Here is a 14,681-nt window from a genome sequence, read left to right as displayed (position 1 = left end):
GTGTCTACCTGTTGAGCTCCTCCGAGCCAGGAAAGATAGATTTTTACGGTTGGAGAAAGTTAATATGAGTGTCCGGGAGTATTAGTATGAAATTTAACTCCTTGGCTAGGTATGCTCCTTCGATTGTGGCTTAAATGATTGATAGTGTACATCAATTTGTGGGAGGTTTGGTGCCACATATGATTAATGAATGTACCATTACTTCTCTGAATCCCATTATGGACATTCCTCGTATTCAAGCATATGTGCAGAACTTGGAGGATCGAAAGAGGGAGCAGCGAGCAACCCGAGAGCACGATCGGGGCCAGTATAAGAGAGCACGGTCCACAGGTAATCCGGGAGAGTCTCGAGGTGAATTTAGTTCTCCGATTCCTCGGCATCCATCTTATTATGTGGCTAATGTACCATAATATTCACAGGACCAACATCATAATCGGACCAATTATTCTGGTCAGGGCCGGACTTCCCGGCGGCAAAGCTCCTAGTATAGTAGGGATTCTAGTAAGGTGAAAGTCTCTATGCCGTATTGTGGCCGATGTGGTAAGAATCATTTCGGGTCATGCTGCAAAGGTTCTAATTTATGTTATTTGTGTGGGCAACTTGGCCACATCATACGCTTTTGTCCGGTGAGAGGTGAGAGTAATATTATGCAGCCAATAGGGTCTGTAGCAGCTTCTTCTTTATCAGTACACCCTCATGAGCAAAGTATGCAACCATTGATTGGAACATGTAGAGGTAGAGGTGGAGCATCTATCTCAGGTGCACAACAGAATCACATTTATACACTGTCAAGTCGACAGGACCTAGAGTCATCACCAAATGTGGTTACAGGTATACTATCTGTATTTTGCACTAATGTGTACGCTTTGATAGATCTAGTTTCTACTTTGTCATACATTTCTCCATTGGTTTCTAGTAAATGTGGTAAGGAACCTGAATTATTATATCAGCCATTTTAAGTGTCCACGTCCGTAGGTGAGTCAGTAAGGAATAGGAGGATATATCGAAGATGTGATGTAATGATCTATGATCTTCACACCTTAGCTGATTTAAATAAATTAGAAATAATAAAATTTGATGTTATTATGGGGATGGATTAGATGGCTTCTTGTTATGCTAATGTGGATTGTTGGAAGAAAATTGTTCGCTTTAACTTCCTAGGGGAGCCCATTATCGAATGGGAGGGAAATGTTTCAGCACCTAAAGGGAAGTTTATTTCTTATCTTAAAGCTCAAAAGTTGATATTGAAAGGATGTATCTATCATTTAGTGCGAGTGCAGGATGCGGAGGAAAATCCCCAAAACCTTCGGTCGATTTCGGTTGTTAACGAATTTCCTGATGAGCTCCTGGGTATTCCCCCTGGGACAAAAATCAAGTTTGCCATAGACGTGCCTCTCGATACGCAACCGTTATCTATTCCTACGTATAGGATGGCTTCTGCTGAGTTGAAGTAACTGAAAGCTAAATTGAAAGATCTTTTAGATAAGGGCTTTATTCAACCCAGTACTTCCCCATGGAGAGCCCCAGTGTTGTTTGTTCATAAGAAAGACGGTTTGTTGAGGATGTGCATTGATTACCGATAACTGAATAAGGTAACCATTAAAAAGAAGTATCCTCTTTCGAAGATCGATGATTTATTTGAACAATTGGAGGGTGTCTACTATTTTTCAAGGATCGATCTCAGATCTGGGTATCACCAGTTGAGAATCAAGGAAGGAGATTTTCCGAAGACAGCCTTCCGGACCAGATATGGCCATTACAAGTTCCTTGTTGTGTCCTTTGGCCTAACCAATGCACTAGCAAATTTTATGGACCTAATGAATCGGGTGCTTAAACCATTTTTAGATATTTTTGTGATTGTGTTCATAGATGATATTTTTGTATATTCTCAATTAGGAGCAGAACATGAAGGGCATTTACGAATGGTTTTATGCATGCTCTGAGATTGTAAATTATACGCTAAGTTTTCCAAATGCTAGTTCTGGTTGAACTCGGTGGCCTTTATTGGGTTTATAATATCCGACGAAGGCATTAAGGGGGAATTTAATATCTGACGAAGGCATTAAGGTCGATAATCAAAAGATCGAGCCAGTTAAGAATTGGCCAAGTCCTACAACTCCTACGGAGGTACGTAGCTTCTTGGGCTTAGCTTGTTATTACAAAAGGTTTGTGGAGAATTTCTCATCCATTGCTGCCCCATTAACAAAATTGATGCATAAGGCAGCTAAAGTCCAGTGGAGCGATGATTGTGAAAAAAGTTTCCAAGAGTTAAAGAATAAACTAACCCAATACCAGTTTTAGCTCTTCCTGAAGGATCAGAAGGTTATGTTATATATTGTGATGCTTCTAGAGTGGGATTGGGGCAGTGTTTTGATGCAACACGGTAGAGTTGTTGCTTATGCTTCAAGGCAACTAAGAAAGCATGAGCAAAGTTACCTGATTCATGACCTTGAATTAGCATATGTTATATTTTCTTTGAAAATATGGTGTCATTACTTGTATGGAGTTCATGTCGACATATTTACGAACTATAAGAGCTTGCAATACATATTCAAGCAAAAATAATTGAATTTGAGACAATGAAGATGGCTTGAATTGTTCAAGGACTATGATATCGATATTCTATATCACCCCGGTAAGGCAAATATTATGGCTGATGCATTAAGTCAAAAGTCAATGGATAGTTTAAGGCATGTGGAGACTGATAAATTGGAGATGACTAAAAATTTGTACCGATTGGCCAATTTAAGTGTACGATTGCTTGTTACTGGTGACAGAGAAGCCATAGTTCAAAATGTTGTTGAGTCCTCTTTAATAGCAGAAGTTAAGGCACGATAATTTGATGACCCATTATTGGTGAAAATAAGAGAAAGCATTCCTTTTCAGAAAAAGCAATTGTCCGAGCTATCCGAGGACGGAGTCCTTAAGTACAAAAACCAGTTATGTGTGCCTGATGTTGGAGGACTTTGAGAGCAAGTTATGGAGGAGATTCACCAATCCTAATACTTGGTTCACCCGGGATCAACCAAGATGTATCACGATCTTCGACAACTATATTGGTGGAACGACATGAAGAGGAACATCACTGAATATATCTCTTAGTGTCCGAATTGCTAAAAAGTTAAGGTTGTATACCAGAAACCAGAGGGATTGCTTCAAAATCTGGAGATTCCAACTTAGAAATGGGAGATAATCAATATAGAGTTTGTTACTGGATTACCACATTCACGCCAAATTGTTGATTCCATATGGGTTATTGTGGATCGACTCACTAAATCAGCTCATTTTTTACTTGTTAAAGCTACTTTCTCGGCTGAAGATTACGCTAAGATATATTTTAAGGAGATAGTACGACTTCATAGAGTTCTGATTTCTGTTATATCGGACAGAGGTGCCCAATTTACAGCTAATTTCTGGAGATCATTCCAAAAAGGATTGGGTACAAGGATAAACTTTAGATAGATTTCCATCCACAAAAAGACGTCCTAGCCGAGCACACCATTCACACGCTCGAGGATATGTTACGAGCCTATGTTTTGGACTTCAAATAGAGTTGGGTAGATCATTTATCGCTCATCGGATTTGATTACAACAACAGCTACCATGTTAGCATTTGGATGGCACCTTGTGAGTCCCTATACGGACGGAAGTGTAGATCCCCTATCGGTTGGTTTGAGGTTGATGAAACAAAATTATTAGGTCCTAACTTGGTGCAATACGCTGTGGAAAAGGTGAAACTGATCGAAGATCCATTATTGACAGCTCAAAGAAGACAAAAATCCTACTCGAATAACCGAAGTCAAGATTTAGAATTTTCGATGGGAAACTGGGTATTCTTAAAGGTATCGCCTATGAAAGGCATGATGAGATTTTGCAAGAAAGGTAAACTTCGCCCCCGGTATATCGGACTATATCAGATCATTCGGAGGATCGACCAAGTAGCTTATGAGCTTGAATTTCCCCCGGACTTAAGAGTAGTGCATCCGGTATTCCATGTGTCCATGCTTCGTAAATGTTTGGGTGACCCATCTCGTATTTCCCCCATTGAAGATGTTCAAATCACTGAGAATTTATCTTATGAAGAAATTTCATTGCCTATATTAGATCGTCAAGTTCGTAAGTTGCGAACTAACGAGGTAGCTTCAGTTAAAATACTTTGGAGAAACAATAATGTGGAAAATATGACATGGGAAGCTGATGAAGATATAAGATCCAAATACCTTCATTTGTTCCATACTAAAAAAAATAATGTTGAAAATTCTATAGCAGGTAGTACTATAAAAGTACCACGAAGGATGAATGAAAAATTCTGAGAGATTGACTATGATTCACCAATCAGGGACGAATTTTCCAAAGTGCGGGATGAAGTTACACTCCACGCTTTTCCCCTCCCATGAACTTTAGAAATTTATAAGAATTTCAAGCATGGACAATCAGCTAGTGGTGCGTATAGAATTAAGATGATACGTGCTTCATCGAATTTGCACCAGCTGTCCCACCGGATACAATGGCGGGGGCGGGATGACCCATTTGGTACATCAGGGTGGTGGAGTTTTTAGACTGGAGGTATATAAAGAAAGTACAACTTCCTTCTTTTTCCATTCTACAATATTACCAGCTTTGGTTTTCCTAAAAACGCTCTCACATTCTCTAAGAGCTTTTAATAATGCAAGATCAAGTCAGAGGCAAACCTGGCAATATTTAATGTTAAGAATCTTGTGAGTATCATTGTATCACCTGTCTCCTCGTTGTGCTGATTTTTGGGGATTTCCTTAAAGGTGAATATAACCACCATAGAAGAATAAGAATCTAAAAAGCAAGTTAGTCCCGACAAAAAGGTATGTAAGGCAATCTTCTTTCTTGGCATCGGTCAATATAAGCGTATCTTTCTATTTTATCCTTATGGTGTAAGCCTGAATTGTTCTAAGTCCTTCTTGAATTATTGTTCATGTTCATGTATGTTCTTCACCGATGGCATTTCTTTCCTAGTCCAAGATGTTTCTGAATAATATCATAAGGCTGTGAAATGTCGTTCATTTTAAGTCTAACTTTGATGCATCTTATAATTGACTTGTATCGTTATATCATAAGATAGTGAAATGTCGTTCATTTTGAATCTAACTTTGATGCCTCTTATAATTGACTTGTATCGTACTTTCATATCTATGTATTTATTTTAATTAACCGAGCCCCCGATGGGACCAGGTACGGAATAATGTGTTAGACACTCTATCTGAGTCCCTGATAGGACCTTGTATGAAATGATGAGTTACACAATATCACCGAGCCCTAATGAGGTCGGGTACAAATAATATGTTATGTGATATCACCGAGCCCCGATAAGGCCATGTACTAGATGACGTGTTAACATGATATTACCAAATTCCCTTGAGACCGGATACAATCTAGACCTATTGAGGCCGGGTATGGGATGATGTGATAGATACATGAGACCTTACCGAGCTCTCTTTGAGGCCACGTATGACATGACACAATATGACATGAAATTCCCCAAAGAGTAGCTTGTCTTCGGTATTTAGGTGGAAGATGGATATTCATATTTCTAATGTTATGCTTTTGGTTTACATTAATATCATCAGCTTTACATACTCCATACATCTTTCGCACTGACGCCCTTTTTTGGGCACTGTGTTCATGCCCAGAGGTAAAGATAGACCCGATGACGTCCCTCCCCAGTAGGGTGCTCGTTTCAGTTGTTGGTTGTTGCACTCCACTTCTTTGGAGTAGCTTTACAGAAGTTGATAAGTACCAAAGTGTATGTTTCTATTTACTCTTAGAGGCTTGCAAACTAGTATCCAGTTTGTATGTGAATGTGGTTATGACTTTGTTAACAATGGATGTACATATATGTACACATTTTCAATGATAAGGCTTCTTCCTTGATCAATTATGAACCTTTATAAATTTTTGGATGTCACACATGGAGGCTTGGTCAGCCCATATTCATGATAAAAGATGTAAGTGTGGACGTCGGTTCGCACGGGCATTCAAGCATCGTGTGCCGGTCGCACCTCCCAAGGCTGGGGTGTGACATATAGAGAAAACATATTCGAGAAAGATAGTTACAAAATAAAGAATATCAACAGTAAAGGTGCACAACTGGGATAGGGTAATAAACAAACTCTACCAATTATACCTGTTGAACATTACAACTTGCACCAGCTCCGCTCACAATGAGATATGTACCATATAATATATGTGTCCAATACCTATACATGATTGTAAATCTGGGCCCAACACGATCCGATTCTGTATCAAATACCACATAACATGTTCAAGAGAACCTTTCAAGAATCAAATATATTAATGCATGATGACAACTTCCTCATCATGTCAATCTGATATGCTACCAACAACTCAACAAAATATGAGGTATGATCTCCGCGTAGGTAAGCCCAGGCAATCAAATCATCAAGTAATAACAAAGGCATATCTTAGCATGTTAAATGCAACGCAATAAAATATGTAAAAAGGCATGACACACATAAAAAATTCACATGCATACCCAAGAATATTACCCTTGTACCACCTCATGAACATAGACAATGAAAATCGCCCCAGACCATCACATAACATCGCCACAATGCTACCCTTATTTCACCTCATGACACATAACAAATAAAATGCCTCCCTATTTCGTCACATGTGCATGTCGCCACTCTTATCTTGTCACATGCACATAACAATGAAATGCCTCCATTATTTTCCCACATGCGCATATCGCCACCCTTATTTCGCCACATGTGCATGTCGCCACTCTTATCTTGTCTCATGCACATAACAATGAAATGCATCCATTATTTTTCCACATGCGCATATCGCCACCCTTATTTCGTCAGTGAAAAACCACTTTTATTTTCACATAACATCAACAATGAAATGTCACCCTTATACTCCATACAACATTAATAGTGAAATTCCACCCTTATACTCCTCACAACATCAACAGTGAAAATACCACCTTTATACTCCACACAACAACAATCAACCCACACAAAATGCCCACATGTGCCACAATTATCACAACAATATAAGACAACAATTTATCATCAAGAGGCATATCATCATAACTCATCAATAAAGCACACAAGGACATGATAACAATAAGAATACGGATATGACATGACTGAGGCTTAATCAATTATAGTAACAAAGTTCAAGTACTCACGCAAAGGATCACATATGTATCACAGGGTGTACATGTCCCAATCAAAGCATAATGCAAGAAAACGTACGGATGTGTGTTCATAACATACGTGCATCTACCTCTTAGGCAAGTATAGCAATAGTCTCAAGATTTGCTCAACACGTTCAAAATCAGGTACCAATAGTCTCAACATTCTTCTAGCATGGTTTATTGTACTCATGTAGTCAATTAATTAAGTAATACATAGAATTAAATAAAACACACAACAAAATAAGGCGTAGAGTAAGCTAGAATCTACCTCTAGCATGAATACACATGGCATTAGTATATACGCTCATCACCTCATATATACATCATCCCCGCATGTAGCAAATAATATCAATTAGCATGAAAAAAATTTCAACCAAAGCTAGGCAAGAAACTTACCTCACACAAGCTAAATCAATACTCTAAAAATGCCTTCCCGCGCGAATCGACCTCTGAACAGCTCGAATCTAACCGAAAACAACTCAATAACATCAAATAATGTCATAGGAATCAAATCCAAACAATAAAGGTCTAATCTTTAATCAAATACTCAAAGTCAACCAGGGCCCACATCCCAAAACTTGACAAAACCCACAAATCTTGAACACCAATTCGAATATGAGGCCAATACAAAAGTTTCACCTAAAACTGGCTCTAAATCGGGCTTCAAATCTCCATTTTATACTTTAGAAAAGTTTTGCCAAAACCCCAATTTTTCTCTCTTATATTCACCAATCATATGCTAAAATCAAGGATAGAATCATGAATAATAATCAAAACTAAGTCAGGAACAGTTACCCCAATCCAAGTAGTGAAAATCGCCTCAATCCAAGCTCCCAATCTCAAAAAATGATAAAATGAGCTCAAAGCCCGAAATAAGAACTTATATGCACTGCCCAGCAGTACCCTACGTGATTGTGGTTTTACTCTCGCGATCGCGATGCACAAAATATGCTGCCTTATAATCTACTTGGCGAACGCGGCCTAACGCGATGACCAACTGGCCCCCAAGCTCCGTGAAGGTATGCATGTCGCGCGTACGTGAATAACAACAATCACAACACTCTACGAACGCGCTTCTACTGACGCGAACGCGATGCATAAATCACCAAGGAGCAAAACGCACTTCGTGATCCCGAAACCCCCATGAGATTGTGATGCTCACCAGACCAGCACAAGAAATCAGCAAATGCAACTCAACCAAATATGGTCCAAAACCACCCTGAATCATACCCGAGCCCCTTAACAACCCGTTCAAATATACCAACAAGTCTAAATACATCATCCAAACTTAACCAAGGGCTCAAAACACCACAGGTAACATCAAAACCAAGAATCGGTGATCAAATAAAACTTTTAAATTCAAGAAATTCCAACTTGCAACCAAGCGTCCGATTCAGGCCTAACCAATCCGGAATCCAACCAAACTTTGTGCACAAGTTCCAAATGACAAAATGAACATATTCCAACTTCTGAAATAACAATCCAACCCCGATAGCATCAAAGTCAACTCTCAGTCAAACTTATGAACTTTCTAAACCTTCAAATTGTCAACTTTCGATAAATAAAGCCAAAATCTTCTAGGAACATCCGAATTCAAATCAAAACATATTCCCAAGTCCAAAATCATCATATGAACCTATTGGAACCCTCAAATAATAAATCTGAGTTCGTTTACTCAAAATTCAAACTTTGGTAAACTCTTCAACTTTAAGCCTCCAAAATGAAAATTTCTCTTCCAAACAATCATGAACCTCTCAAACATCAAAACCAACCATACATAGAAGTCGTAATATATAATATGAAGCTACTCAAGACTCCAAACCACCAAATATAATGCCAATGCTCAAAATGACCGGTCGGGTTATATTTTCCCACTCTTAAACATACGTTCGAGGACCCAGAATCGTTCCAAGGCCATCAAATCATTGTATAAACTCAGCATACACATACCCATGAGTGATCCCACGTCACCTCAACTTATATAAGCCTGTCAACACAACCTAACTAAATATTCTTTCTTCAATCTTTATATATCAACCTTAGACCCAAATTCCAACATTCAAAATTCCTGATACGATCTGATTCTCGCATATACATATTATATCTATCTCATTAAGCCAAAGAAAATCATAAATATATTCCCAAGAAATAACCATACGACGTAACCCATCGCTCATATATCTGTAGCAATATCTCTGACCACAATAGCTGCCCATTACCAAATCCAATACGGGTAACATACCTCATATCAGATAAAACCTTATTCCCAAACCTTCACAATACTGATAATGATATAAGAAACATATAGAAACTCATAACCACTCACCCAATCAACAAGTCGTTGAGTTCTCTCGCCCGACCCTAGTGAGAATGTATATCTTACATCAGATCGATTTTCTCGCTCTTGCACATCATTTGTTGTGGGTGTGTCATTAGGCATAATGGATGTTATTCGTTCCCTTATTTGTTTTATGCGTTGCTCTCTTATGCTACAGTGGGTTGTGAGGTTGTTTGACTATTCACACGCATAGTGTGGTTCTATTCAGTCGTTATGGCGAGATTTTGAGTGAGATGGTTCTTGGCGGTGTTGAGTTGCTTATTGCGCCTTGGTTATGGTTTTCCCATCTGTGGTATGTGGTGCTATCAATTCTTCATGGCTATGGTCATTCACTTCGCGTGTTTGCTATTGATACACATGTGTTTGTTGATTGTGAGCATTATGGCTGGATGTGTATTCCATGTGGAGCGGTAGTTTTGGATGGGGCTATGTGCCACAATAGAGTTATGATAGGACATGATTCTTCGTTCTTGCTTTGTGTGCCTTGGTTCTCCCTCGTGAGATGGGTTCGTAGCATTGTGCTTTGTTGTGGTATTTGTTGAACTTGTTGGGTTTGGCTCTTTTTCTATCTTTGGTTATATTCGAGTTGTTGCTTGTTGGGTGCACGGATCACGTCATATGTGACTAGGTTGCATTTGGTGTGGCTTGTCGGTCGAATAGCTTGTACTAGGGGAGATTCATTGGACTTGGAATTTGTTCAATCGAAATTGGATAAGGTTTGTTTGGATAAGAATTTCATTAATCATCTTAGAGTTTGGCAGTAGTTCGGATCAATTTAGATCATCCTAAAATAGGTAAATAACCTTCCAAAAGTCCACAGTAACATTTCCATAGCACACACCATCAGTTGTCTAACTCTTAACATATCTTCACAGTCCACAATCAAGGAATAGTCTGCCTCTAAGAACATCCAGTCTCTAAACCTCTAAAATATAGGAATCTCCATATCCGATCTCAACTCCACTGCTCAATAACTGACATATCACTCATGCACAATCATCTCACAGAAAATACTCTCATAGATGTTTTGTGCCATGTAGCAAAAACCAGAACATCAGTAATCAACATATAGGCGATTACAGTAATACTAGTCAAGCATCTATAAGTCAAAAACAAAATTTGTCTCCTAACGCACACCCCTCTCTGGCGATACAAGGTACTACTAACATCCTCTAAACATTTGAAATCTCCCATTCTATCTAGAACTCATGACCTTCCTTTCAAAATCAAACCGCAACCTTGCCCATAAAATCTAAATCTCACACGGTGCACCACCTCTATCATGCTATCATATGAAAACACCAGGAACCCATTCTAAACTCTGAATCACTCAAAAACCTTCCACTAGCTCAATCTTGTTGAACAAAATCACAATATGTAACAAGCTCGCTGTCACGCCCCGAAATTGGGGAGAGCGACCGGCGCTCAACCGAGATAACTCGGCCGAGCAAGCCTGTTAGATTTCCTTCTACCCAAGCTCATCCATGAATAAAGAGGAGATGCACTCCATTAATCAAATACTGAAGAGATTTCATTAACAACTCCCATTTAATTTCCATTAGCAGCTTCCTTCATAATTTTCAAAATATTACAAGTTTATAAATATAATGAAAAACATGTTTGCTAAATACCAATTTTTCTAGTTCAATTCCCCACATCAAACACCACGCACAACCTGTCTACGGAGCCTCTAAGTACAACAGAAGTGAAGAATGAAAGTACCGGCAACAAGGCCCCGGCTATACCTCAAAACACAATGTACAGCATCAAATGACATCAGGCCCGGAATAGAGTAGGGCTCACCAAAAGAGAGTGACTGCTAACAAGGACCAAAGCTGCCCGCTGATGAACCACCTGCATCCTTTGAAGATGCAGCGCCCCCGGCAAAAGGGACGTTAGTACATATAGAATAGTACTAGTATGCAAAGCTAAAAGTCCTCTTTTAAAATAGAATGACCATGTAAGAAAAGGAAAACCATAGAAACAGCAAGTCACAATCAACTATATATAAATGCCCAATTGCAACACAGCAATTTTAAAAATATGAAAATAATATATATTTTTGGTTGGGAGATCATTAGCACCGATATACCACCGTCTTTGTTAGCACGGAGTCCGATCATGCCTGATCGGCTAGGTCATCACACCACGAACAGTGTGGTTTGACATGTGATGCGAAATAAAGTTGTTACCAAGAGTAGTACCACCATGTGCGCAACATGGCGTCCGATCTCCACCCGATCAGCTAGGCCGCCTTCCCATATATGCCGTGTGGGTTGACTTTTCCAATTCACAACTATTACCAGTTTCATCCCAATTAAGGGAAATAATCACAATTTTACCAATATTTCAATTTCATCCCAAATGATAGGGAATTATCACAATTCACCCCTACACCGGTATGTGTAGTTTTAGGTGTGGGCTTTATGACCCACCCTCCCTTGATTTTGTTAATAATGCTCCCAAAAATATTTTTCTGATTTGATTTGCATACAAAGGTAACATAAATACAATTGTACTCACCTCAATATCTTTCACTTTGTACAAATTCTCATTAGTATTTCCAGTCACTCACAACAACAATATTCCTTTGGTTCATTTGGCCAATCACAAGATTCTTTATTCCTCGCACGGTGGCCGTATTTTATATTCCACACTTTCACCTCTTTCAATTTCAAAGGTCACCATCAATTATCAACATATAGAATATTTCAGCAATCATAAACCTCAAATTCATTAGTAATTGAAACTTTAAACACAAAAGGTTTCTTCCCAAAGAATAGGGCATACCGACCAGCAATAGAAACACACATCAAAATCATAAACAATCAATACACCATTTATTCTTGCAATACTCTTTCCTAGAAATGACAATACACAATTTCAACACCTGAGTACGCGAGAACTCGAATCACACTGGATATATTTATAAAGCAAAGCATTAGTTAAAATAGCCACTTATGGGCATGAATTGAGTACAAAGGCTTTTAGGCAATTCTATTTTCGAAATCATTTCTAAGCAGTTGAGTCGAGGCCCATTTCATAATCTTTATCACACCCTCTCATTTCATTGGCACCACTACCACAATTATAACTTAAATTCTTGGCACGTTTGCCACACTCTATATCCCCAATTCACTTATTTCATTTTCAAGCATCTTTATAAATTATCAACAACAAGACATTTTCAATCAATACTTTAGGTACGCATATGAGCAATTTAGATCCTTAAACATATCGAGTTTTTCTCACACAATTTGGCATACTAGCTTTCATTTAAAACACGACCCAAAGCCATAACATTTCAATACGCAACCCATACTTTGAAACTTACGGGAACATTATGGAATTCGATTCTAAGAGAGAAAGTTTAGCCAACATACCTAAAATTCATTCCTTAATGATACTACAACGATCCACTACACTAAGCCACTTCAATCTACAATAACAACATCCAATGGGACCGATATTAGTAACAAATTCCATAATTTAGGCTATTTAGGCATTTTATCAAACACCTTGTAGGCATGAATCTCTACATCTCTTAGTCATAGAATTAGTTCATCTCACTACCACCATTTACCAATAATTTACCCCACCATCATTCTTAAACATTTTATAACTTCCAACATCACATACATGACCATCCATCCACACCCAACCAACAAAATAATCACCTTTCAATCTCTACAATGGCTATGTATTTAAATTGGGAACTTATGGCTTCCAATCACCATACCATAAGTTCCAATACTTAATTCATACTCATATTCCCATAATATATTCATACATGTAAGTCTAAGAGTGTAGGATTACCTTTTGGAAGAAATCTTGCAAAACCTTCCTTTGAGTTCTTTAAGAAATTTCTTGAAGATCTATGTATTTTATGTGTAGATTTCATCAATACTATTGCAAAATGATGGGATTTCACACCTAGATAATGGGTATTGCTTACCTTGAATATGGGAGGAGTTGGTGGGCTTGAGAGAGTGGAGAAGAGATCCCAAATCCGTCCAAGTAAAATGGGGGAAATGAACCCCCAAGGTGAGTACTTGAGGGAAAATCTTCAGGTGAGGGTAGCGTGCCAGTGCCAGCGCCAAATGCCTAAACTTCACTGGTTTTCAAAGTTGTTGAGAGGGCTGGCGTGCCACAATCCGCGCGTTGCACTGTCCCTAGCACACTCCCAGTTATTTTCTTTTTCATTTCTTGCTTATCCACTCACCCTCAATTGATACCTTGCTATGATATAGACCCAAATTGACTTCCAAACCTTCATATAAGTATGAAACCATGTTTACATAATAACATCTTTTCCATTTAATGTATCCAACATGTTACACACAAATTCTTCCCATTCACAAAACTCCTTAATATGATCCAACACACCATAAACATATATTCTCATTTCAAAATGGCGTGGTTCTATCCCATAGGTCTCATTTAATACTCGAATACGTTATTCCCAAATACCGCTGGTGAAATTTTTAAATCTTAAATCATTAGGTAATTTTTATGGGGCCTTACATTCTCCCCTGCTTAGGATCATTCGTCCTCGAATGAGGGTCAAGATCCGCCATTAGCATCCAATGTGAGCCAATTGTTACTTCACACACCAGCAGTTCCAAATTTTGACTAACTCCTTAAATTTTCAAAACTTTTGCCAGAGTCTCCCCTGTAATTGGGCCTATCCACCTTCCAGAGAATCCCAAAACCAGTCCTAACCATACGTCTGCTATTCAACAAGCATTACAATATACATCAATAACATTAGTCTCAACATTACAGGCATTGTATTATCAAGAGTGATATCTAGACATGAGCTGCATATATTTAAATCATAACATATATAAAGTGCCTTTCGATCCACAATCATTTGACTATACAATCAAGTTAGAACGTTTACTTTCCTTAAAATTTTCGGTCTTCGAGGTGGCCTCCTTAACTCATAGACTTCACCATAACACACGACGAAGGTAGTCTCAACTTTCGAACTTATCTAACAAGGATAAAAATTAAGTACCTCTCATAGGCCAATTATCCAATAACTTCACCTTCACTAGCTTTCACCAGAATGATAGACAAAGGATTTCCAACTACCTTCTTAGACATAGACACATGAAACACCATAGTTCGACATATCTCCTT

General features: G+C 38.5%; 1 protein-coding gene across 1 annotated transcript; it reads left to right on the top strand.

Moving 5' to 3' along the window:
- The first annotated feature begins 1,100 nt into the window (after positions 1 to 1,100).
- LOC138893818 (uncharacterized) lies at positions 1,101 to 1,454 on the top strand. Its single transcript, XM_070178482.1, has one exon. The coding sequence runs from the start codon at positions 1,101 to 1,103 to the stop codon at positions 1,452 to 1,454; it is 354 nt and encodes a 117-aa protein (XP_070034583.1).
- Positions 1,455 to 14,681: the final 13,227 nt, after the last annotated feature.

This window comes from Nicotiana tomentosiformis, chromosome 6 (genome assembly GCF_000390325.3).
Source record: "Nicotiana tomentosiformis chromosome 6, ASM39032v3, whole genome shotgun sequence".
Lineage (NCBI taxonomy): Eukaryota > Viridiplantae > Streptophyta > Magnoliopsida > Solanales > Solanaceae > Nicotiana > Nicotiana tomentosiformis.
The sequence above is the reverse complement of the archived record's forward strand: the minus strand, read 5'-3'. Positions and strand labels throughout refer to the sequence as shown.

Bases quoted from the DNA above. Each gene is read 5' to 3' on its own strand.
- LOC138893818 (XM_070178482.1), top strand. From the start codon at position 1,101: ATGGCTTCTTGTTATGCTAATGTGGATTGTTGGAAGAAAATTGTTCGC.